Raw genomic sequence first — 26,607 nt, 5'->3', positions numbered from 1 at the left:
AGTTCTATAACCCCGATGTTCCCAAAGGAAATGGAATCTGGTTGTGAGAGAAGTAATATTTTCTAGGTTATGAGAGCCCCAAATGATTCTGTATAAACCATGTCAGAAGGTTTTAAGAAACACTTATTTTCCTTATTACGAGAAGAATGGATATACTCATCATTCAAAAACTGAAATACATAAAAGTATAAAGAAGAAAATTAACATCACAGATACTTCCACTGTAAAAGAGCGCCACTGTTGGCACATTTACTGCTGGGCTCTTTGCTCTGCATATATCTATACTGAAATATTTATTTTTATAGAATTTCTATCTAGGAACACAGTTCTAGAAACTACCTTTATAACATAACAAGGCCTGTTTTGAAAGCATTTTAAATGCCTGACACCCCATTTTCCAGCTATATCATAATTTATTTGATCAATTCCCTGTTTCAGGCCATCTATATAGCTAAAATTCTTCACCTTTGTATAAATAACATGGCAACAGATCATCTTCATGCATAAATATCCATCTGAATTTGGTTTCTTCCTCAGGCTACATTATTATTATTAGAAGTGGATCAAAGGGAATAAAATCATTCAAGACGCTGACACGTATTGCCACATCACTCCCCCAAAGTCATACCGAGGTCTTACGAAGGGTGGGGGGATAAAAATTAACAATAACCCTGTAACTGTGCCTCCTTTATTTTTGAAGTTTAACTCCCCCCTCCCCGAAACGGTTATTTGGCCATTAATATTTCTTTTTTGTGGGGACAGAAGTTTAAAATAACATCGTAATTTTGGCTTCCTTGGTTATTTTTGAGGGTTTTTTTTCCCCTATGTTATTGGGCCATTAGTGTTTCTTTTTCTTTGATTTCCTCCTTGTTCAAGTTTCCTATAGGGTGTTAAAGAATTTTCCTACCAGGTCAGAAGAGTTCTTCAGACATGAAGGAATGGTAACAGCCCTTTGTCATGTTTGCAGCAAACTCCATTTAGATTTCATGCTTCTAGAAACACAGCAGCTTAAGTTTTTATACAGTTAAATCTGTCAAAAATTTCCTTTTTTATTTCTTCCATTTCTTTCACCTTCAGAAAATCCTTGCCTTTTCTGAGGTTAGCCAAATATTAACTTATGTTTTCTTTTATTATTTTGTTTCTTTTTTTATATTCAACTTTTAAATCCATTGGAAATTTATTCTGGTGTACAGTGTGAGGCAAGATCTAATTTCCTTTTTTCTTCCAAATGTTTAGACAACTTTCCCAACAGCATTCGTGAAATGAGCCATCCCTTCTCCACTGGATCAAGTGGCTTCTGCTTGTTGATATCAGGCCATCTCTTTTGTCACATTCAACTTTCTGGGAATTCCTGCAACAAGCCTGCACTTTCAATTGCTCGAGATTCCCAACGCGTTTTGAAATACAGCCTTTTGCATCCAGGTGCCTCGTTTCCTGACTCAGGGCAATTCCACTTCAGCTGCCCTTTTTCTGTTCGCCTGATAAATTTCTGTCCATTCTTTATTCTTAGTGTTCATGGGTCATTTTGCTTTATGCTGATGGGGTTCAGGACACCCCACCCCCAAAAGAGGACACCTTGGCAGACTGCACACTTTCCTCTGAAGGAATCTGAGAAACGGCAGGTGCAGGAAGGGGATGCTGACCTTTCCCGTCTCCCGTGAAGCAGGTCTTCAGACCCTCATGTGAGAAGTGCCTTCCCCAGACCTGGAGGAGACGGTGAATGACTTATCTCCAGACGGTGAATGACTGGGAGGGATGCGGACGGACAGGCCTCACGAAGCACCCACCCCCACCCCCAGCTCACTGCTCTGAGATCATCTCCTCCGTCCTTTATTTTTCCACGACTTTCCACTTTTCATTAAACCTGGTACAAAAACACTCCGGTTTAACAGTTTCTTTGGGTCTTTATGGCCTTATAGAGGCCCCTGTGTCATGTAACATTTACATTAAAGAAATGGGTTTGTTTTTCTTTTGTTAATTTGTCTTTCGTTACAGAGCCCCAGCCGAGAAGCCGGAAGGGTAGAAAGAGAAAGATTTTTCTCCTCTCCTACAAGGTTCAAATTCCATTAATAGAAATATGTATAGCTGATTTTTTTTTTTAATCTGAAAACTATGGTAAGTTTAAAACTGTATTTTAAGCACAAGTCTGTGCCTGATGAAACATTCAGAACTTTGGACATATTAAAACCCCCATAATAACCCTACTTGGAATCCAGTCTGTAGACGGGGAAGCTGAGACTGAGAGGGATTCAGGGGTACCTGGCACGGGTTACCAGCTAGTGGGGAGAGGGGGATTCCAGCACATTCTTAAACTCGATTCTGAACGGCCTCTGCCCACTTTTGTTATCGATCACTCTTTCGCCTCCTTATTTGTTGTTTTCAGTCCTCTGTTATACGGTGCTTCGTTTGCCTTAATCGTTTCCAGAAATTTTAGAAACTATAAATCTTGCTTTAATTCTACTGATGACCGTCTTAAAAATTCAGCCCCATTTAAAAAATTCTACATTTCTCTGACTGTCAAAGAGTAAGACAGGATCTTCCGCCCACCTCCCTCCCGTGTCTGAAGACTTGTGCGTGCTACGTTCTACTACCTCATCCCTCACGTATCACCACCCATCCCATTTTCCATCTTTGTTACCATAAAATTGTCTAGATTTTGGGATTCCTAATCATTGTTATGATTTTTATATGATTTATAGTTTTTCGTATTTTTCACATCAAGATGTCCAGCCGATTTTAATGCTACTGCTTTATCCTTATGTATTGTGACCTTCCTGTTCCGGAACTTGAAATTTTGCTTCCCCCTCATCTTGCAGTCCTCTTTAGCTGGGCTTTAAATAACTTGTTTTCAAGAGAGGCACGTGGGTGGTGTATCTTCTGAGCCCTCGCATAGATGAGAATATGTGCTATGAACGGCAGTTTGGCTGGGTGAAAAATTTGGGGGAAAACTTTGTTTCTCCAAACTCTTTAAGTGATGCTTCTTTCTCATTGTCCTTCATCCTGGAAATCATTCCTAAATATGGGGGGGGGGGTCACAGGACACCATGGGGAAGATGACAGCCGTGGCCGCTCTCCCTCCCAGAATGCAGATACAAAATTCTGCACATAGTTTTGGAGGCTCCCCTGACCCCCGAGAGCTGGGGTGGGGAAGGGCTGGGAGTGAGGCTGCAGGTGCGGCCACAGGTCTGAAGTCGAGCTCAACACTCCTCCTCTACTACTCGGAGGTACTTCATACAGATCATCTAGAAAGACAGAATCAGACTGGGGGAAGATAATTCTGCGAAGAATTAGGATAAAGGGACTTGTAGAATTTCGGAGCTAAAATGAAGTGATTTCTTGTCCCTCAGAAACAAAGCGCTGAGGGAAGCACAGGTCATCTTTGGATATCAACGAACCCCAGGCTCTTTCAACACTGGATCAGAGGAGAGCTTGGCAAAGTCCCCTGAGAAGACAGAAGGTTCCCAGACGTGTAAGACCGGCCGCTGTCCAGCATGAATACGTTCAAATAAGACAGAGAAAGCCAAGGTGCTGAGGCAAACACCAGGGATGCCTGCGAAAAGGCGCACAGAGAAGCGTCTATTCAACCTCAAGGGCCTCTGGCCCCAGGAGCACAGCTGCCTCTGTCCTGAGATAAATGTTAAATCTCAGCCCGATGCCATGAAACATTTACCCAGTTCCCTTGTTATAATTCCACGTTCACTTGGCAGTGTCCTGAGCCCCCTGACGTCTGTCTACTGGGAAAGAAGGCACCTCCCCAGGGGGTTTCTGCCGTTCACAGTCTACGGGACAGTGTTTCACACGGCGAATCAATAAAACGGGTTCATTACAAGTTGCCTTCTGGGTATCTTGACTACACTGGAGAGATTGCTCTGATCAAGCCGACAGACACATGGACACTGTAAATTAACTGGCATCCCGGTGTATTAGTCAGTCAGGACTACCCTGGAATTGGCCTCCAGGGGCTGGGGCGGGGCCACCTCTGGGTGAGCCGTGGAGCCTTAGGACGAAAGGCCAGAATCAGCAGCTACCCTCCTCCCAGCACTCGCTCCTGCCTTTAGACCCTGCTGCGTTTCCACATGTGCGTCTGTTTGGGGAGTGGAGGGCTCTGATCCTAATAACTCCCCGCCCCCCAACCCCATCCCAAACATGCGGGCATCGTTTTTTGGTTTTTTGGTTTATTTACTTATTTTTTATTTTCCTGTTACTTTCCTGATTTTGCAGTACACCTCCCTGGGCCTGTATACTTTGCCAGCTGACCGTTTCAACCTCTTGTGTTGCTGACTGCACTCGAAATCAGAGAAAAGCCTTTCTCTGCCCTTTTCAAAACTTCAGCTGTTCAGTTTGACGGAGAAATTTTTCTCTATTGAAAAGTAATAAAAATGAAAATGTCTCAGGATCTAGAAACAGAGCAGTTGGACAAATCAACTGACGTTTTCTTAAACTGTTTTACCGTCTCAACATTGCACTTAAAAATTGTCTTTTATTGGGGTAGAGCTGTTTTACAATGTTGTGTTAGTTTCTACCGTACAGCGAAGTGGAGTTCCCGTGCTGTACGGCAGGTTCTTATTAGTTATCTATTTTATATATATTAGTGTATCTATGTCAATCCCGATCTCCCAATTCATCCCACCCCCAACCCCTGCTTTGTTATAAGAAAATGGAATCTACTCCGAGACTAGAAACACACAGGGCCGCGGTTTCCCAGCGTTACTGTGCATGAGAATCACCCTGGAGAGCTCACTCACAAGCCGCGCGCAGGCTCCGCTCTTAGGGAACCGGACGCTGGCGTCTGGGGTGGGTGTGGCGGGCTGCGTACGGAGCAGCATCGGGCTTTGTGCACCTGGCGCGGAGGAGGGAGCTTCTGTCTAACACAGGGACTGAGACGAAACCCATCAAACTGGGAGAGCCCTGGCATCCCGCCTCCCAAATTTCCAATCGCAGAGCATCAAAGTACCGCAAAGAGAAAGAGCTACAGCAACACATCGGTAAGCGCAGGTAGCTAGAAGGAGAGAGGGGACGGTGTCATTCCTGGGCTCGCTGCTGGCACCAGAGAGAACTGTCCCATGTGCATTTCTGGCTGCATAATTACCATCTCCTCTGTGCCGCGCCTCTCCCCGGGCTGACAGAACATTTCTTTACTCAGAGGAACAAGGTGATGAGACCCAAGAGGAACTTGGTGGGAACCAGAACTTGGTCTGGGGACCCGTCTCCACGAAGGGAGGCTTAAGCCTGAGTAACTGAGGGGGGGAACTTGAGTAACTGGGGGTGGTGGTGGAAGGTACCTCCTCCTGCCCCTCCCTCGGCTGCCCCCCTCCACCTGATGACTTCTCCTCATCCGTGCTGAAAACAGACTGAGCTGAACTGAAAATAACCGAGGAGATTAAATTAAATTACATCAGGCCTGGCTCCCAGGCAGTTGCTAATAAGATCATAAGCATTCACATCAGCGTGGCAGACAAAGACAAAAATGTTTGCTGGTTCTCTTTTTTTTTTCCCCACCCTGAAGTAGCCAAACCCTCAAGAGACAAGGCCCAATGAAACCAACCTTCTTTCTATCAGCTTTACGTGAGGTTATGGGCAGGATGTGCTCTTGCTGGCTCCGCTGAGGGAGCCCCATCTTCGCAGGGGGCGTGGCCTTTGCTAGGCTTCCCCACCAGGAATGCGATGGCTGAGCATCATGTGTGACACCTGCTTAGCCGGCAGGGAAAGGGTTCAACTGTCCCAGACCAACAACTCTCCCCTGCACTCCTGGTCACCAGAGATGGGCTCAGAGCTGACTCTCTTAGGGGCATACTCGTCAGGGGCTACTGGAGGCCTCGGGCCAACGGGGGACTGGTATTAGTATTTGCTTCTGGAAGACGACGGTCCTCAGAGAGAAAGACAACATAACAACAAGCCATTCCCCTCGGCCCTCTGTCTCGTGCTCTACCACGGTCTTGAATCTGAGAATACAAAGCTGAAGATAAACATTAATTAAACTTCCCACGTCGGGGCTAAGAAATTTTCACCTGGAAAAGCCTCTTATCACCTCACCCCCAGTTTTAAAAGAATCTGGAAGTTCTTATTACCTTTGGGATCTTTCTCCGACTGAGCCCATCTGTCAACACTTCAGACCTTCCCAAGGCGACCACGTGCATCAAACCTAACGTGAGACTAAATTAATTTCCGAAGGAGGCAGGACTGGGGGCCAAGTATCTTGGATGTAAAACTTAATCTGGTGAAATAAGCAAGCTGTTCGTACACCACTGGGCCACCACCGACTCGACAAGACCGCCAGGCGGAGAGAGATTCAACGGGTGGACATACAGTGGCAGGACCCTCAGGCCAGAGACCCGGCACGGGGTGAAGATTCCGTTCCCCGCGAGGTTTTAGGAGGTGGGCCTTTGAGATCTAAGTGCTCTGGCAAGGATGCAATGGGGAGGGGACTTGCCATCCACAGCTAAACCACCACAGTTTACAAGCAGGAGAAAGAAGCCATGTCACTGAGCTTGGAGACCAGGGTGCTCTTGCCTTCAGGAAATGACACTGGCGACCCTTTGCCCCTCATCCTGGTCTTGCTGCTTCCCACAAGCACCCAGTGCACTCAGTACAGAAAGCTATGTTCCAATCACTGCGCAGAGAGCCCTGCACGAGGGACAATCCACAGGAAGACACGCTGCTAGTTAGGACACACTTGACAGCTCTGCCACAGACAGGTCAGGACGTCAACGATGACACGTCCCTTGGAGAACGTGCAACCTCTTTCTTGGTGGATGTGTGTCTCTCTGAAGGATCCCAAGGGTCACGCGGCTTTAATAATTTGGCTAGAACAGGATCATTTCCATGTGATCCAGATACAGGGCTAAAATGGGAAGAGTTCCTTCGGATTTGGGAGGTAGCAGCACAGTATAAAGCTGGGTCTTTCTTATGCTGTGCTCGCTGGGTTCTTCTAACATCGTCACCCTCTGCTCAACGCCCACCTCTTAGACACAAATTCAGGGCACTGGGTGCAGTAGATAAGACGCCGTCTCGGACCTCAAAGGGCTAATGGTCTGGTAGCAAGAGATCAGCAGGCAGATAAACATAAAACCACAAAATAAATGTTAGAAAGGGCGTGGGAGAAACTGGGCCATTGTAGGCGGGGCACAGAATGGTAGGAGGGGCTTCATGAAGGGAACTGGGGCTGAGGGTTAAACAATACTCCTGATGGAGCAGGGTAAACAGCACAAGCAAAGATGAGCAGGTGGGAACCAGCCTGCCCCCTGGGGAAACGGCACGTAGCTTTTCTTCACGATGCGAATGCGGAGTGCCAAGGTGTGGGCGGGGCACGGGAGGGACCAGACTGCAGAGGCAGGCAAGGTACCGGCTGCTGAAGGGGTCACACAGACGTACGGCACTTGATATTTAGGAATGGCCAACCAAGGAAGAAGACAGAGTAGATAAATCCATGGAAAACACACCAGGGCTTCCCCGGTGGCGCAGTGGTTGAGAGTCCGCCTGCCGATGCAGGGGACGCAGGTTCGTGCCCCGGTCCAGGAAGATCCCACATGCCGCGGAGCGGCTGGGCCCGTGAGCCGCGGCCGCTGAGCCTGTGTGTCGGGAGCCTGTGCTCCGCAATGGGAGAGGCCACAGCAGTGAGAGGCCCGCGTACCGCAAAAAAAAAAAGAAAAGAAAAGAAAAGAAAACACACCAGTGGTCAGCTGGAAGCCCATGCATCTGAATGTGGCAGTGTGCAAGCACTCCTCTGGGACAAGCATGCTGCTAGGTGCTTTTAGCTCCAAGGCAGTTCCTGTTTTCTTTTGCAAAGGCTGTGCCTGGATGTTAAGCCCCGGCCAAGCTAGAGATGGCTTCTTCCAAGACCGAGAATTCGAGAGCAAGGGTGAGGCCGCGACGGCGAGGCAGGCTGAGAAAGGACACAGCCGTCGCATCTGGCCCACTCCTGCACGACGGGTCGGCACACATCTTGACGGGTGTTCGTTTCCATCCTTCTTGCCCATTTCAGGTCTCCACCCTGAGGCAGGGAGGAGTTTGGCTGGGTTCCCTGTTGCCATTTTTATCGCCAACTGTTATCTAAACCCTGGAAAAGGGGGTTCTGGGGGTCATGACGACAGTGCCAAGGGCCAGCTCAGGGTGGCCTCACCTGTTCACTGGAGGATGGAAACACGAAATGGCCAACACTGTAGCCACACGGTGTGGGCCTATCTGTAGTAAGGGGAGGGAGTTGCGACGGGCACACATCTGCCCTCGGCCAGAGCCAGGAGCCGGCAGGGTAAGGGGGTGGGAGGCGTGGGCCTGGGCACCAGCGTCAGGATGGCCTCCATTCAGCAGCCGGGGAACCTGGGCAGGTCACACAAGCTCTCGCAGCCTGTGTCTGTGGGACAGAATGACGACAAGGATGAGAGCACTCTTCCGGAGGGGTCGTCGTGATAACAGGAAAGCATCCAACCAGGGCTTGGGACGTGGAAGGGGCTCAACAAGCGCTGGTTTCTCCTCTCATAGGACCCAGGCCCTCCGGCAGCACCCGCGGCTCCCGTGGTGTGCACTACGTCCCCCTTTCCCACAGCGGCTCACCGTGTTCCGACCAGCTGGCTACTGGCATCCCCGTCAGGAGCTCGGAGGTTGGTTCATCTGGGGCTTCCTTCCAGCCCACAGGGATTTCTACAGAGGGCGTTTAAGGGCTGTACCCACCAGAACAGGAAGCTCCAACCTAACAGAGCTCAACTGTTTGGAGGTTTGGTTGATTTGAAAATTTTCACTAGTGATTGACATTCGCCACACAGGTTTTGTGTGTGCGCGTGTATTTCACACGTACTTTCAGCGTTTTGTGTTTGCTGAACCATTTGGAAGTGAGTTTCAGGCGTCAGGGAAAACCGCCCCTCAACTATTTCAGCATCTCCCCCATAGCCACATTGCCACGACCACCCTGAAACGTCGTGTGGATCCAAAACCACTATCTACAGGGCGGTCCAGACTCGGATTTCTGCCCTGCTCCCCGGACGTCCTTTAGAATTGTTATTTTCTTGGGTCACAGATTGTGCTCGATTATCAGGTCTCTTTAGTTTCCTTTAGTCAGGAACAGTCCCCTTGACGGTTTTTGTTTTTCACAATAATAACATTTTTGAAAAGTCCCAGTCGGTTACCAAGCAGAATGTCCCAATATCTGGATTTGTCTAGTTTTTTTTTCCCCTCATTAGATTCGGGTAATACAGTTTTGGCTCCAATACTGGACGGGCGCATGACACTGTGTACTTTCTATTACATCCCGTCAGGAGCAGCGTCCTTTCGGTTTGCCACATCATGGAGGAGGCTGAGTATGACCGGGAAGGTGCCACGTACCAAACGGGCAACATGGCTACACAGGAAAACATTTAGTCCAGGTACCAGCATTCTGACTACATACCCTCGACGGGGCATCGCCTGAGGCTTTATTTAAAATGGCAATAAATTCTTGAGCTTTATGGAGTAGGCTCGTTCTTGGTAGAGGTGTTGCTATACTGATTCCGAAACTGCTGCACGTGATGTGGGGTAGGGCAAACAAATGGGCATGCTGACATCACTGGGGACCAGGGGTCTTACTGAGGGAGGATGGAGAATCAGTGAGGACTGGGAAAGGTGGAGAAGAACTCCGGTCCAGGATCAGAGCCAGAGGCAGCAGTGGGAGGTCATAAGAAAAAAACCTGCCTCTGTCTACTGGAAGCGCTTAGAGGCAGTAGCACCCTGGGAGCCCCAAGCACCCCCAGAACCCCGACTTTGGATTCTTATCATCATTCCCATTTAAAAAAAACTCCAGTGTTCCTCAGAGAAAGGAGGCTCCAGAAAGAAAGGAAGCACTGAAAAAATGGACGGGTCACGTCAAGGGGACGCAGAGCCAGCACGAAGGGGCTCCCGCTGGCCATATTTTGAACATTTTAAAAAGACACTAAAAAAAGAAACAGTGACCTCAAATTGCTACTTAAAAAAACCGTAGGGGGACATAAAGGGAAAGCTTTTCTTTCAGATGAATGCCGGCTACTGAACGTTGAAGCAATTACAGAACTAGAAAATCACCATTTTGCAACCGTCAGTATAATAACTGATTAAGGCTCGACCACGGCTGCCAAAACCATGGGACAAAAAGTTGCTGGTCTCCAAGTACAACATCCAGCCCCCTCATTAATTATGAGTTTAAAGAAGGTACCTTTGCAGTGGAGGGATCTGATGAAAATACCTTAACCAGGTGATCAAAGGTAGCATCACCGGTAATGGACAATCTGGATATACTTGAGGGGAAGCAGCTGCCTGAGGACCCCTCTCTATCCCAAAGCGAAGGACCAGCCACAACAGCTGCGTCACCTTTTGTGCCGTTGAGCTGGATCTGATTCCCACAGCCAAGCTTTTATTTAATAGAAATGACCTCCAACTAATACCTTTCCTGTTCTGCAGGCGGCTTGGTCCAACTGCTCCTTGCTGGCAGCCCCAAACAGGTTACTACACTCCCAGGCCTTCCTGCGGGGGGCGGGGGGGGCCGGGAGGGCATCTGAGCAAAGCTCTCAGGTGACCGATGGGCCGCCTGCCACGCCTCCTGTCCCGGAATCGACAAAGAAAGTCGAGGGTCACAGTGAACCTCGGGGTCACGCCTGGAGTTCAGGGTGGGAGGGTGATGCTCTGTCCTTGCTGAAAACACAGCCACCCGGAACTGTAAATGCTCCTGCTTGAGAAAGAAGTATTTAACTGGGAGCTATTACCCCGTGACTCCTAAGACCCGTGCAATCTGTAAACTGTGATGACTGTAGCCCTAACCCCTTGAGAATGGAGAGAAGTTTCCCCCCAGCTTTCCCCACGGCGCACTCAAAATCCCTGAAATCCTGGACCGGGTCGAGCTTCCTGAACACACCAAGCACTTCCGCGGCCCAGCATCTTTCCTTGAAGTGTCCTCTCCCCATAATGACTATGTCTTCCTTATCTTAGCACCCCCAGGGCCTCGCAGAGAGCCTGACACACAGCTTATAAATGCATAACACACAGTCGGATCAAAGAATGAATGATTATTATGCAAAGCTGTCTCCCCGCCTTGACTCCATCCCAATGACGCTATTAAAAGGTGGAAGAACACACAGAGGGAGCAGTATTCTTTAAACCAACAACCGCATGAGGGCAAAGTCCCGACACAGAGCTAGAAGAGAGACACAGGACGCGATCTGTAGGCTGCTGGGACCTGCAGGAAGTGCCCCCCAACCCTGGAACTCCATTTAGCAGTTCAGCTCCATAACTTATCAACCCAAAGTAGCTGAGAAAATCAGACTCTTCTGCAGGATCGTCTGTGTGGGGAGGAGATGCGCTCCCGAAGCAGCTGCAAAGCGTACGATGGTCTTCCCGTCTACTTACAACATTAAATTGAAAATTCGTTCCCACGAGTGGTATTGCTGAATTCATACCACTCCTCCAAACCAGATAAAAAGTACACAAGAATGTAGGAAACCTATTAAAATCGCATACTGAACGAAAAAAAAATAATGACACTGTTCAGATAACATCAGCACCACTGCCCAAAGGCAAAAATAAAAATACACCACAAAAGCGGAGGCCTTTCCCAGAAATACCATACCAATCTCGAAAGGAAACTGATCTCTGATTTCAAAAGGGTGATTCCATCCCAGGAGTCCGCTGGGAATTTCTACTTTACTTTGGGAATTCTTTTCAATTTGAGTGATTCTGCACAGGTCAAATGGAAATGGAGCCAATCTAACAATTAACACAGGTACTTCGGGTTTAAGTGCATTTTCCAAGAAATTACTTGCATTGGTATCATAAGCCCTGCTCGTGATGGTTTACTGTTTATATGTGTGTTCCCGTTAAGGCCGGCTAATTCCTCTACCCCATCTCAGCCATCAGCTGCAGGTCTCTTCCCTCTGGCCTCTCAAACACCTACAGTCCTTCAGCCTCTTCCTCCGCGGGGTCCTTCCCTCCCCACGCCGTACGCCCCAGCACCTCCCATGTGACTGTCTGGCACCCACGTAACTGAGCATTTAATTATACGTAGACTTGGTTTGTTCTTTAATTCCTCCACATGTTACACTTTTCTCCCCTGGTCCTAAGTCCCACGTTTAGACCTTCTGTCACCTCAGAGAAGCTGTGGGGTGTCGAGCGTGGGTTTAGAAACTATTTATGGGTTTGCTATTCATCCAGAGGAGCCTCTTTAATTAGCAAGAGAGACCTGGGAGACTGACAGTATTGGGGTGCAGGGGTCAGATAGGGCTCAGGCCGCGTCTCTTCACTTTCCGCCTCGTAACTCGGAGCAATTTCCTTCCCCCACCACGTTAGCTCCTTTGCTCATCTTGAAAGTGAGGGCAAGAACAGTACGCTGTGGTATAGTTCTTGAGGGGTCAGGGAAACAAGGACTATGAAAGCACTCGGCATGGGGAAAGGTCCGGTCCTGTGGACAGCAGTACGTACACGGCAAGGACTCAGGTCAATGGCAGCTGTTGCTATGGAAACCGTCTGTCCAGACACCCACATGCAAGTGCCAGACCCGCTGGGTGAGGAGGGGAACAGGCAGGTGATGTGGGAGGGGTGTTAGGTACCACGAGGGAGGGGCCCTGCCCTGTGTTCCTCGCCGGCCTTTTATACTGGAATAAGGAAGCCTGAGGTCTTCTCTTTGACTCTTTAAAACAATTTCTAGTGACTAACATAGGTACCTATTGTTCACAAATTTATCGGGTACTATTTAAAAATGTGACTACATTGATGCCTAAAGTATGGTTACGTAAGGACGTGACTATCAGGGGCTGCTGGGTGAAAGGTGTAGGGAACTCTGTGTTACTTTTTTTTTTGCGGTACGCGGGCCTCTCACTGTTGTGGCCTCTCCCATTGTGGAGCACAGGCTCCGGACGCGCAGGCTCAGCAGCCATGGCTCATGGGCCCAGCCACTCCGCGGCATGTGGGATCCTCCCGGACCGGGGCATGAACCCGTGTCCCCTGCATCGGCAGGCGGACTCTCAACCACTGCGCCACCAGGGAAGCCCTCTGTGTTACTTTTGTGACTTTTTTTGTACCATAAGCTCTACTCGTTATGGTTTATTGTTTATATTTCTGTTCTCCTTGAAGCCAGGCTAATTCTGATTCTGAAAATCTAAAATTACTCTAAAAGTCTTAAGGAAATGATTACTAACGGGTTATTTCCTTTAGTTTGGATGTCTATATTTAGGACTGAATTTCCTGCACACAAATAACTACTGTATTTTTAAGTTAGATTTGCTGTGGACTGAATGTTTGTGCCTCCAAGTTTGTATGTGGAAGCCCTAACCTCCTACGGTGATGGTACAGGAGGTGGGGCCTTGGGAGGCGATGAGGTCATGAGGGTGAGGCCCTCAGGATGGGATCAGTGCCCTTAGGAGACACCACTGAGTTTGCTTCCTTCCTCCCTCTTCCCACTCCCAGACTCTCTCTCTCTCTCTCTCTGTCTCTGCCTCTCTCTGTCTCTCTGTCTCTGTCTTTCTTTCTCTCTCTGTCCCCCACCCCCAAGTGAAGACACAGCCAGAAGGCAGCCCCTGCAAGCCAGGAGGAGATTTCTCTCCAGAAACCAAACTGGTGGCACCTTGATCTTGAACTTCCCGGCCTCCAGAACCAAGAGAAATTCAGTCCATGGTATTTATTATAGCAGCCTGAACTAAGATAAGATTCCAGTTCCTACTGGTACTGTCATTAAAATATCTCTACTTCTATCAGTTGAATATGTAACCATTAAAGTGACCATCTGTGTGACTTTGGGCAAGTTATTTAATTTCTTTGTGCCTTGGTTTCTTCATCTATAAGGATAATAAACTTCCGCACAGGTTTAAGTAAGTCAATTATGTAAAGTGCTTCGAAGGTGGCCCTTTCGTGGGAAGTGCTCAGTCACTGAGAGCTGCCGCTGCTGCTGCTACGGAAAAGCATTGCTGAGTTCATGGTCTCCGCACAAACGTGCAGACTCGCTCTCGAGACATGACCTAGATTGCAGCCATAGGTTACACTGGTTGGCTTTCATGCATGAAAAGTCTCCAGCTCAGGGAGGGTGTCTTCCCCTAAGATGATTCCACAGTTGTGAGTCAAGTTCAACTCTTGGCAATGTTGGAGTGATTAGCATAGGAGTCCCAGGAGGATACACCTGGCTGTCTGTCCCCTGCAAGGTGGGTCTTTCTCTCGTACCGTGTGCCACCCCAGACAGCACATCTGTGCCCCTCTGTGCAGTTTCACACCTGCAAGGCTCTTGAGGCTCACAGAAGAGCCTGGAACACTCAGACAGCGCCACATGGAGAAGGCACGGGCCGGTCTAGCACGCACAGTCTGTTTTGTACTCAGAAGCAAAGGAGTGCGAGCTGAACGCTGAAATCCCTGCCAGGCAGTCCAGCCCTCAGGGAGCTGGGACCCTCCCGGCTGAGCTCCGACTGTCCCCTGTGTGTCCACCACATCACCATGGCCGTGGGTCGCTGTAAAGCCTGGGAGAAGCACGGCGCTGTTCAGCCAACAGGCATTCTGCTGCGATCCCTCACCACTTTTACTCAGTCTCTGTTTTATGGTAATTTTCTCTGAAAACGCATGCTCCCTGCCCCCAGGACAGGACTTTGATAATGAGGGAGCCGTAGTAAAAAAGAGAGAGAAATAAGCCTGGGGCTGTGACGGTGCAGCATCCGTCCAATCAAAGGGAACGCAGGCGAGAACCGCAGCCCCAAGCGCAAGGGGGCAGGCAGGACGGTTTTGAGAAAATCAAGGAACTTCTCTGAAACACAAAGGCACCAGGGGTCCTGTGTCTGTGACGGGGATTTTATGCACAGTCCCATTCTGACCATTAGCTGTGTGTGGTTCGTTTCATCTGGTTACCCAGCCACAAAGTGTGTGGACCCTCTCCTCGCAACACCTCAAAACCCTGTTTGATGTTCCCTGAATTCTTACCTGACAGGACAGCACTGGGTAGAAAACTGGATTGTTTTCCAAAGAAAAAAAATGTGAGGATGTTCCCAAAAGTGAGCTTTCTCTGGGACTCCTCCCCCTACCCCACCCCCGCTTTTTCCTTAAACAGACCCTTCAAGTCTTTTTTTCCTATAACATCTTCTGTCATTCACAAAAAAATTAAGTCAGTTTTTCCACTTTTAAATACAAATGGGAACACAGTACGTTTGCTGATCTGATGAGAATAAATGTCCTGGTCCAGGAGAGGGGAGCGTACAGTGCGGGTGGTACCCGAGAGGCCTCCAGAGCAAGGAAACGAGGCTGCCACCTGAGACTTAAACCATACTCAGCACAGAGGGCGTCACCTTGAGGACCCTCGGCTGAGTGTGGATTTGGTGGGAAACCAAAGGAAAAGCTGTGCTGTGACAGTGCGCACCCTGACACGGCCCCGAGGAGGGGCGCCTGGCCTGGGGACATGGAATTCTGGTGCCTCAGCCGTCTTGTCTGTGAGGTGCAGGTGGTGTGATGGTTAGAAGCACAGGGTCTGTTACTATGAGACACTGCAGGGTTCCCATTTCTCTGTGCCTCGGTTTCCTCTTCTGGAAAATGAGGCTAATGATCTAGTAGTTGTGAGAAGCAGATAAATTAATCTGTGTGGATTTCTCAGCACCGCACCCAACTCAGAGGAGGCGTAAATACTCCAGGCAGCTGCTGTTACCATCACGGCGGGCCCATCAGGTCATCACAGCCCGACGCCCTTAAACACCTGGATCAGCCATCGCCTGCCCTCGCCCGGGTTCCACCTTCACCCGTGGCATCTTGCTTAGTAGCTTCTGGTGTGCCCATCACCAGGGGGACAATCCGCTGGCCCTGCTGCAGAACACTTCATCCACACGGCCGTGGTGACCCTGACTGACGCTGAGCATTTGGGGATTCGGGAGGCATGTTCATGAGACCCCGTGGCTCTGCGTCCGAGCAGCCCGGGTCTTGGCCTGCCCTTGATCCGAAGTCCACGGAGCACCACACGCCTCACACCCATCCGAGATTGCCTTACCTGTGACGTGGAGCTTTTCCTCGGTGACCTCGGCCTTCAGGTAGATCCGGCCCCTCTTCTCCGTGTGGTCCATCCCGCAGAGGCTGGGGACGTTTATCACGCACTGCTTGTGCACGTTCATATCACAGGCTGTGAGTCAAGAAAGCAAAGGGTGAGGCTGGGCGTGTGGCCTGGAAACATCCCTCCCTCGGTGTTTTGGCTGCATGAACAGAAGTGAAAATGAGCCACCCTCTAACTCGATACTCTGCTATAATGCTTTTGGTGACATAAAGAACTGTTAGCAGATGTCCCTTACAGCACAGGCTGCATGACAGTGACAGCATCCTTAAAATGCTCGATCCATACTCGTTCAGTCTTAACTGAAGCAAGACACCCCCCTGTCTTCCGTGAATGCTTCCAATACATAACAGCATACAAAATCCACATAGGTAAATGCATGTAGAGCGCAGACTAATTACTATTTTATGTACACAGAGGCAAATGACATGCACATTTTAAACAGACGATTCTTTCTGCCGATGAATTTCTTATGCCTTTCTGAGAATTTGCAGGGTTGAGTAAAGGAAATTCAGAAAATGTTCCTTTCCTCAGTAAACCGTATTTCCAAGGAGGCTTAAGTGCATTGCTTTTGTTTGTTGTTGTTTTTAAAAGAACCTGTGCTTGATATGTTAAACCTGTCTTCAGATATTTAAATATTATTCTGAGTAAAACAAATACACGCCTGGCATAAGCCATTTCTCACCAGCCGACATTACGTGGGCGAGAAGGGGGGGGGAGGATTAAAAAAACATCAGTCTTATTGTAATGGACTAAAGGAACCCTGAAGAGAGTCCGGTGCACTGAGCACAAACAGAAGACCGTGTAGGTGTTTCAGCTCTACTGGCCCTGTACCTTCAGGTTTCCAGAAGGAGGGGCGGCCCTGGGACGCTTGTGAACCCTGCAGGGGATGCTACAAGGCTCTTCTGAGCCTTCCCGCCCCTTTCACCTTCAGTGGTTAATTTTAACGTGGTGAGCTAAATAGCAAGAAGCATCACGGACAGCGGATCTCAGCTACGACTATTAAACACCGAGAGCAGGAAACGGGATACAGCGAGGGAAGCACAGTTAACGTGGATTCATTCCCAAAGGGAACCGTTCAAAATCACGTACCCTGATCCGGCCAATACAAAGCCTCTTGGAAAGCTGTGCTATGACCCGCATTGACCAAATCACGTGTTCAAGTACTTGGGCAGAACGTGCAACTTAAGGGAATAAATGCCAGACCTCTGGAAAGGACGTGGACCTCAGGGGGGGCGTGGGAGGTGAAAGGGCCCTGGGCTGTATCTTTGTCTCGGCGCTACCGTCCGCGGCTTGTATCGTACATCCTGGGAAGCTCATTGGCTTTCCAACTCCCTTTCCTACTCCGCAAACTAAGAGGCCTGCACAAGTGGTTGCTGACTTTCTTTCCACCGAGCAGAAGTGTCTACAGCATCATAACCTACTGTGTGTAAGGGCAGAGGAAGAGGGTTCTTCTCTGCAGAAGTGGCTCTGGCTGGGGGGTGCTCTGGGTCCTGGCACCCATCTGCTTATTTTCCTGCATCCCCCAGGAAGGAGCACAGGCAGCCGCCCCAGAAACCCTAGGACTCCAAGGCAAAGAGCTTAAAACAAAACACACTGGTTTAGGTCAGTGGGTTTCAAAACTTTTACTAACAGAACCCAGTTTACAACTAAAATGTTATTAAGCAGGATCCCAATCTACAAACCGGATGAGTGTCATTGCATTAGCACACACTCGGTTAATAAATTCAAATCTATACCACTTATTTACTATAAAGACATTCCTGGATAACCGAGAAAGGCCTCTGATGCGAACAAAACTTTTCACCCAGCCGTTAGGGGTGCTAGGCGAAGACTCAGTTCCGCCTCGGTGATGCATTTATTCCTGTCTTGTGTTAAAGTTGGACAGCATCCCCAAATCCTGGTTCACCCAGAAGAGGAGGGGCAGCTGGTGCCCTTCTTTAAGGGCGCACTTCACGATCTCGGCTGACTCTGCAGCAGGTGTAGCAGGAGAAACGGGAGGGCCCCATCGGCAAGGTCGCCTTCAACTCGCCGAGGTTGAGTGCCTAACACAGCTGAGGATTCACTTTTGTTCCAAGTTTTAAAATCATTAAAAGTGTATTTACAAGTGCACTTAGAATCCACACTTGCAGAGCCTCTGAAAACAGTGTCTTTGGAATCCTAGCGTTTCCCTAAATGCAGGAAGCCACCGGCCTTGCCGATGGCGAAGCTTCCGCGAAGCTCTTAGATTCTACAGCTCGGGAAGGTGAAGCAGCCCTGCGTTCTGAGAAGCTATCCGTCTACTCCATAAAGTTCACAGAGCTTGATGTTTATGTGCAGTTGGCCCTTGAGTGACACGGGTCTGAACTGCACAGGTCCACTCAGACACGATTTCTTTCCAACTATTCCACAGCTGCCCCCCCCACCCAATCCATACCCCCATATCCACTGACTGTGGGCGCTGAGCGTCCGTGGAGGGTCCTGGAACCGAGCCCCCTTGGATACTGAGGGAAGACGACATACGTATGTCTTTGCTCCGTGTCGGGACACACAGATGAGGCTCTGGGCCCTAAAAGCCATCATTAACGAATGACACATCTTATATTCCCATAACCCTTCCCCTTCTACTAGAAAAAAACAGGCTCAGTAAGTACCTTTTCATGTCCTAAGAATAAAATTTTATTGAAACAAATAAATAGCCTGGGGAATCTCATTACATGACAATAATCAAAGCAAAGAGTTTCCACAGAAAGAAAAAGATGTTTTTCTTCCCTCCTGGTGTTTGGTGGTGATACACACAGAGCAGAAAGGGGAAGGGGAGAGGACGGAGGTCTTCCGGGGTTTCATCTCTAACTGGCCTGGTAGGAATCTGATCTGTCCAGAAACACACAGGCCAAGTGAGCTTCAAAAGTAAGATGCCCTCCCCGTTTTTATTTTTGCTGTGGTTTCAGCGCTAAGGAGAGCCTACTGGATTTTTCCACAGTCCACCCACTAATCAGAGACCCAGGAAGATAATGAGTACGAATGCTCAGCTCATCTTGAAGCCAAACCAAATGTGGAATCTGGAGGTGGGGACACACGGCATTCGTTGTGGGGTTTGACAGGCCTGCGTGCAACAGCGATTGCAGATCTCCACCACGGAGGACTGGGGTAGCAGCAATCTCATTAAATCGGGTGCTTTTGGGGTGAGGGCTCATAATTAGGCAGTTTAGTAGTTTAATAAACCACAACTTCGACAGCAGAGAGATCCTCTACTTTTTCGGTAGAGTCCATACCTGAACGAATCCTACTGGCGAGCTGAAGAGTCACTAAATCTTGAAGGGCCCTGTCAACCCCGACGTGTGCTGCAGAGCGTCAGCGTCTGCTAAGAAAAGAAAATCTACTTACTGTCACACTTCATCCCCTGATGGATGAGTCCGTACAGCAGCGACCCGCAGTGATCGCAGAAGGTGGGGCTTCCGTAGGTGTGGATCTTGAATTTGTGCTTGCTCCTGGGGTCCTGAGGGGAGAAGCAGCACACTGAGCATCACTCACGGGGAGGCCACACCTGGGGACTAGGCCCGCCTCGGGCCCACCCTTCCCGTCTCCACAGCAAGGCTCCAGGCGCCAGACTGTGTGTGCACCGTGGTCTGAGGTCACGTGATGGGCAGGGGCGCCTCTGCCACATCGTGTTTTAAGAGGCTGCCCGTTCCGGGCTGGGCACTGGATGCCCACGTTCCCTCTCTTTCCGGGGTGTAATCCGCACACAGCGGGGTTTCTCCCAAAGCTACCACTTCTGGACACAGAGCCATCAAGGTGCCCGAGGGTGAGCAGAGCGGTTCAGACACCGCGGTCTTGCCGCATCCCCAGGGCCCAGCGTGGGCTGTAGCAGGCACAAAATCAGGGTGTATCTGTGAAGCTGAGCTGAGTGACCCTGGAGCCATTCAGCAGACTTGGGGCCATTTCCTTTAGGGCGAGGCTTCCAGGAACATACTCTAAGACCAGATATGCACCCAAACCCACAGGGACGTCTTCCTGCTTCTGCACCATTTCCAAAGCAGCATATGCATTTGCAGAGGGAAACGTCAGTGTGACCAGATGAACACTGGAAACGCCTGGAAGCCCCTCCCCTAGCCCCCGTGGCAATTCACCTCCTCCAGCACCATGCAGATTGCTGAAGGGACAACTAGGCAGCCTTTTTCCAAGGAGTGTTTTGTTCCTCAACCTACAGATAGATTATAGACAAGGAAGCAAAAATCACATCTAGCACACAGTAGTAATGACAGAGCACGGACTCTGCGGTCACACTGCCTGTGCTCAAATCCCACTTCCCTTCCTTCCCAGAGGCATGACCGTGGGCAAATTACTCATCCTTTCTGCCCCATCTACACACCGGGAAATTAACAGGACTCGTCTTATGTGGTTGATATAAAGACAAAACAAGTCAATCTTAGTGAAGGGCTGAGAAGGGAAGACCCACGTAAAGCAGTAGCCCCTCTGCTTCGTGCACCTCTGTTTATTAATACGTAAAGTAGAGCACTGAGCTAAAGGATCAACACATCCTATTTGAGCGGTAAAACAATTTCATCCTCAACATGCCACATCAGAACCCTTCCTCATTCAATTCCTCCTCCCAAACCATTCTCTGTGGCCCGAGCAGGTACCACTGTCTGAATGAAGGAAGATGCCAGGGGAGCAGGGTTATGGGGAGGAGAAACCACGAGCTCCACTACAGACAAGGGAAGCCTGGGGTGTCCTTGATGTGTCCTTTACTCTGGGGCTTCTCCAATGCAAAGATACTCAAAGAAAGATATGCTTGGCTTCTGACTTTCTAAGAGCCTGGGTGCTGGTGATGTGAGGGAATTCCAAAGGTGATCGTGACTTCATAAGATAACTGACCTTTTGGGTGACACCGGAACCTAAAATCTAAGACACATACCGACCAATGAATTATTTTGACTACTTTTTAAAGACAGAAATTTAAAAATTCTGGAATATTTTAATCATGCAGATTAAAATAGTATGAAGAATAGTAAGTCAAACGCTCACGTAAACTGGATAAATGTTAGCATTCCTCCGATCTGTCACTGTATTATTATTATTATTATTATCATCACCATCCTCATTCTGCAGAGATGGTAGTGTTCTTCGAAGTCTTGCGGCCAGTGAACATCAGAGATGGGATCTGACCCGTAGCTGAGGCTTTAACACTGGTTCCCATCCGAGAGCTTTCAGAAATCCACCCAGAATGAGGCTCTGGCTCCTAACACCTTTAAAAAATATTTTAGTATTTGCAACACAAATTGTTTTTGAAATGAGAACAGCACCTGTTTCTTGTAAATAAAGTTTTACGGAACACAGCCGTGCTCATTCATTTACGTATTTCCTGCGGCTACAATGGCAGAATTGAGTGACAGAACCTGCATGGCCCACAAAGGCTAAAATACTAACTGGCCCTTACAGAAAACGTCTGCCAATCTCTGCTCTAGGACCGTGGCTTCCAAAGTATCGTCCCTACACGGTACCAGCATCACCTGAAACTTGTTAGAAATGAACTCATTTAGCCCTTCCCCAGACCAACTGAATCAAACTCGGTGGAGGAGGCCTCAACACGCCCTGCAGGTGAGCCTAACGTTGGCAGGTGCACAAGACGGAGAACCACTGCTTTAGAAGGTTCCTCCACAAATATTTAGTAGGTGCTTAATGGGTGCCAGGTGCCTACGTGTGTAAATGATTGACACAGGTCACTGGTTTACTTTGGAAATGTCTCTTGGGGTGAGAAAAATCCACACCTTCCTTGGGAGGTAACTTTTCCGGCCAGTAGCAGCTGTGAACGTGGTCTGAAGTGCGGGCTTAGCCTTCCACCAATTTCCCCAATATCCCAGGATGCTGGGCAAAATGTCAAGGGCACAGGCTGGTGTCAGTACCAATTAAAAGTTCCCAGTGCAGAGAGTAAAGGTTGTGTCCTACCATGTGGAGGGCAAAAAGGAGGCCAGGGGGAAGGACAGCCTGTTCTCCCTGCAGGAGGACAGCATCAACCATCGGCGTGAAATAAATCCAGCGTGGCAGCTCCCACACAGCCCCCGGAGCCTGGACGCACGAGGCGGTCCCAGGGCAGCTGTCCTGCCAGTTGGCTGTCACATCGAGCTCTGTTGACATGGCACACGGGGAACCTGCTTCACTTTTCAGGAGGACCTAAGGCTTACTCATCCAAGCCCATGTGGCATCTTCAGGCTCTCACCTTTGGAGGTACAGGAAGACAGCTGCCCCTCCTGGATGTGGCTGGAGAAGGACCAGGTTCTTGGAGTCTTTACACCCTAAAACTGTGCCAAGGACGGTGCCTGCGATAACAATGGCAATAACAACACAAACACACCACCTGCTTGCAGACCATCCCCGTGTGCGGGAGCTTTATGAAAACCATCATCTCTCCTATAATAAGAGCCTTTACCAGGATTCTGGAGACCTGTGTTCTGACTCCACCTTGATACAAACTCAGCAGCCTTGGAAAAGTCATGCCATTTATTTACAAAGCAGAAATAAAGCTAGTCTGCCAATGTCCTAGCTGGGGGGTGAGGGTGAGGGAACATGTGAGAAGGGGCTTTGCAACCTGAAAGATCCCTGGATGAAGGCAAGAGAAGATTACTTCCAACGATAACGCCATCGTCATAAACTCCAAGGTGTCAAAGGTTTCCCAGCAATACTTCAGGGACCTGGGCTCGCAAGGGGAGGGAGGAAAAAGCTAACGGGCTCCGGTGCCCACAGGCGGCTGGAGGGGAGGCCACGTTGGCAAGAAGGCACAGAACTCTGTCTGTGGCCCTGAGTCCTTCCCCTCCGCCCTGGACTCGCCCTCCAGGGCAGTGCCTGTGAGACAACCTGCCCATCCAACCTGCCTGGGCATCACGGCGAGTGGCCGCAACCACCTCCTGCGGCGCAGAAATGAACTCAGGAGCACGGATACTCTTCCTGGTCTGATCTCACCTCGTCTGACAAGAGAAACCAGTGTCAGCTGAAGGGCTGTGACTTAGTGGAGATTTGCAGAGAGCAACTGCTCTAAAAATCAAACTTCCCGGATCTCTGATTTTCCATCAATAGCCAGTAACTTCTTTGGGCCCCAACTTCCTCATCTGGACCCCGAGGGTGCTGGTTGGATTGGGACCTTCCCCGTGGGATTTTGGGGAGCCCGACAGAGGTGTCGGGACGTCCCGTGGGATGAGGGTGGGAGAGGGAGGCTGCTGCTAAAAGAAAAATTTGAAAACAACTGGAATAGATGATCTCTTTGATCCTGTCTTGCTTTTAAAAAGAAAACAACCAACTTTTCATTTTTTATTTTGCAATAATCGAAGACTCACAAGAATCTGCAAGAAAAGTACAGACCGTCCATGCACTCCTCACCCTGCTTCCCCCACTGATAACATCTTACACGAGCGACCGTGGTATGTCAGCAAAACCGGAACACGGACACTGCTGCAGAGATGTGAACTAAACGGCAGGCTTGAGAGTTTCACCAGGTCTTACGTGCAGAATTCCCAGGCATGTACTTTTATTGTACAACTTACGAATTAAATGCTCTGTTTACTGAATAGGGAATACAGTAATATTTGCTGGGTAAGTACCATTAAGTCAAACAGGACACATTAAGTCAAAAGCGCATCTGTCGTTGGTTCATCAAATATGTAACTCACTGATCTCATGGGAAGGGGTCCTGGGAGAACGAGTCTCAAGACTGATCTGAAAAGTAGAATCAGATTGCTTTTCTCTAAGCGTAGGAAGCATGTGCTGTTTCTAAAACGTTCTGATCAGTTTTTCAAAACAAAAGCATTTCAAGGCACAGGCCAACTGAGGGATCCCCCGAAGTGTAGGACCAGCCACGGGGCCTGGGACAGTGAAAGGTGTGTCAGCCATGGCTTCCAGGTGATGCTGGCAACCCGGATGGAAAGATAGGACCCCAAAGCAGGAGCTGTGCCCTGCGGGCTCCAAGATGGGCTTCCCCACAGCTGCTGAGTGAATCACACAAACAGTGCCTGCCGTGGCGTCCCCAAGAGGCTCCGTGTGGCCAGGGAGGTGTGCGCAGAGGAGCTGAGCCTTAGGTGCCCGAGTGTCCCTCGCCCTTGGGTAGTGAGAAGCAGCGTTTGATGGACGGGACCCGAGGGGTCTTTCTGACATCTATAAACCTCGATGTCCAACCCTTCCACTGGGGAAGCCCCAGGTAGCACCCTGGTCCCTCTCACCTTGTTTTGGGTGTTCCCTACTCCTGGTCTAACCCATCTTATGCCAACACCCCATCTGCCGAAAACACCTTAAAAAGCAACAGCGAAGGCTGCTTCGTCCTGCCAGGAAGCCGCTCCAGATGCCGGGACCAGGCACGCTTTCATTCTTTCCTCTGGCCTTCCAGAGTGTTTTATTTCTTTTACCTGCCACTCATGCAGACAGTTATTCCTCTACCTTCCTCCCCCTCCATCTTCTCATCATTTATCACCAACCCTCCAGCCCCCGCCAGAGGACAGACGCTGAGGGCTTTAAAGAGATTTCCTAAAGCACACTGCTAAATTTGCAGCTGGACCAGAACCAAGGCTGGCAAGTAAGTTTTCACGTTATCTCTGGGCTTCCTGGAAACCAAAGCAAGGAGGGAAAAGAAACAAACATGATATTAGGTTCCTCTGGGACCGCAAAGCCACCTGGATGCAGAAACCTGCCTTAGCATCGCCTAAAGGCATTTTGTCTCATACATGGTGGACCTCCCTACACATGTGTGAAGGGGACCTCCGAATCTTTAACAAAGCACACTTTCATCCCTGTTCACCTGAGGATTCACGATAGGTATCCCGCATATAAGTGAGGGTAAGCCCGGCTGCACCCGGTGCCACAGTGACATGGCTGGTCTACATACCAAATCTGCACCACTACCAAGTTGGTAACATTTTCTCACTTAATGCAACAGGTGCAAATCTTACTTTTTACTTCTCTAGGCATTGGCAACCTCTCATTAAGAGGAGTATGAAACCTGCTGTCATATGTCACAAGCCTGACATTATGCTATAACGAAAGCGGGAAACACTCAGCTCAGGCGTCTCTGTCGTCTACGCGTTTGGGGGAGAAAAACGTTTTTGACTAAACCAATTTTCATAGGCACAAATGAACTCTAACCCACAAATCTAAATCTAGACTGCTTAGGAAAAAAATAACAGGTGAACATTTCAAGTCCTACTGGAAACATCTGCTAGCCTGCTTTTCCTACCTTAATTTTATAATACAGCAACTTAACTGGAAACATATCTCAGCATTTCTACCAGGACTTTTCAAAGTCCTTCAGCATCATCACCATCATTTTGTAACACGTTCAGAGTAATAAACCCATGGGTCTGCAGTGCACAATATTTTGATGCTCATGGACCTTGCATTTCCTAGACATCTTCTTGTATTGTGTGTAAGCATCTAGAAGGCGTCTTCTAGATGCGGTTTTAATTGCAGGCTTCCATGATGGAGACACATCCAGCAACATGCAATGTGAAACCTCTAGAGGAGTTCAAACCCTCATACCCCAGGAGGCGGGCGCTCAATGATGCTCTTTGACGAGGATGTTTATATTTGAATAGACATCCCTTCAAATGCCCTTTTAATTGGATGAGTGAAAAAAACGGCAGGCTTCTGGCTAGAGGTCATCCAGGCTTGAATTTTCCACCTGAACGTGAGTGTCTCTGAAATGCCCTACACCTTTCCCATAGAGGGAGGACGGAAACCGCTGTCCCTGAGGGCTGGGGTTCAGGCTTTAGGAGTTTCTGGAAAAGACTGCCTTTCACTGAAGCCCGAGGTGCAATTTCCTCAGCTGCCCTGAGCAGTGTGGCTCCTTCAAGCTGCTCCCTCCACGTACCAGGAAAGGTCCCTGTTTCACCATCTGATGTGTTCCCATGAAGCACACTTGTAAGCCAAGCTTGGGTCTAAACGTCACCCCCGTGCTGACTACACAAGCAACACCAAAAACACTGCTCCGAGGGTGAATTTGGCATTATTTCTGTGACCTTAAATTTCTTGGGAACAAGTTTTGTTTTGTTTTGTTTAAGTCTATGATTTTAAAAATTCCTATTTAAAACTTTTTGTTAACATCAGAGTATGACCAAAACCAGATCATCTGACGAGGGTGACTTCATGTAACTTGGATACGATTCTAATCATTACATTGGACATCGCGTGTTGAGCAAACAAGGCTCTGACAGCCCTTCTCAGGCTCAGGAATCAGCCTGCTCAAGTGTGCTTTGCCTTTGATAATACCGGTCTTGTTGAATGTGGCCTGCTCTAAAACAGAACTAAGGATCTTCCATTTCTGGTGACAGTTAATTTTTGATCTTAACGTAACCCCATTTTATTCTGATGAGTAACACTTACCCTTACAATTGGACTACCTTGTCAAACCCAGCTTTGCTAGCAGAAAGATCCTTACGGGTTCTTTGCCCTGCTATGTAAGATGTTGTAATCATTAAATGAGAAGTGACAGAGTCTTATTTAAAAATTCTATATAAATAGCTACCAGCAAGGCCAAATAAACCATAATTTACTTAAATTTTGGAATACTCTGTAGCAGTTAAATCAAATGAGCTAGATCTTTCTGTAACTAGATGGACAGATCCCCAAGATATATTGTCTAATGAAAACAGCAA

General features: G+C 48.9%; 1 protein-coding gene across 4 annotated transcripts in view; it reads right to left on the bottom strand.

Moving 5' to 3' along the window:
* Window positions 1-26,607, bottom strand: part of PRKCA (protein kinase C alpha) — a 370,931-nt gene that overhangs the window by 87,114 nt on the left and 257,210 nt on the right. For 3 of the 4 annotated variants that reach the window (XM_022589847.3, XM_089901750.1, XM_030762139.2), the window contains 2 exons: window positions 19,361-19,472; window positions 15,938-16,066 (listed from right to left, as the gene is read on the bottom strand). In XM_022589847.3, the coding sequence (XP_022445555.1) occupies window positions 15,938-16,066; window positions 19,361-19,472 (241 nt within the window). Of the gene's footprint in view, window positions 1-15,937; window positions 16,067-19,360; window positions 19,473-20,103; window positions 24,938-26,607 lie in introns of those variants that run through there. The other variant, XM_022589848.3, reaches the window with a different exon arrangement.

Source organism: Delphinapterus leucas, chromosome 19 (assembly GCF_059928025.1).
Source record: "Delphinapterus leucas isolate spDelLeu-1000000601 "Yukka" chromosome 19, BTC_Dleu_Yukka2, whole genome shotgun sequence".
Lineage (NCBI taxonomy): Eukaryota > Metazoa > Chordata > Mammalia > Artiodactyla > Monodontidae > Delphinapterus > Delphinapterus leucas.
Note: the sequence above shows the minus strand (reverse complement) of the source record. Positions and strands in the feature narration are given on the sequence as shown.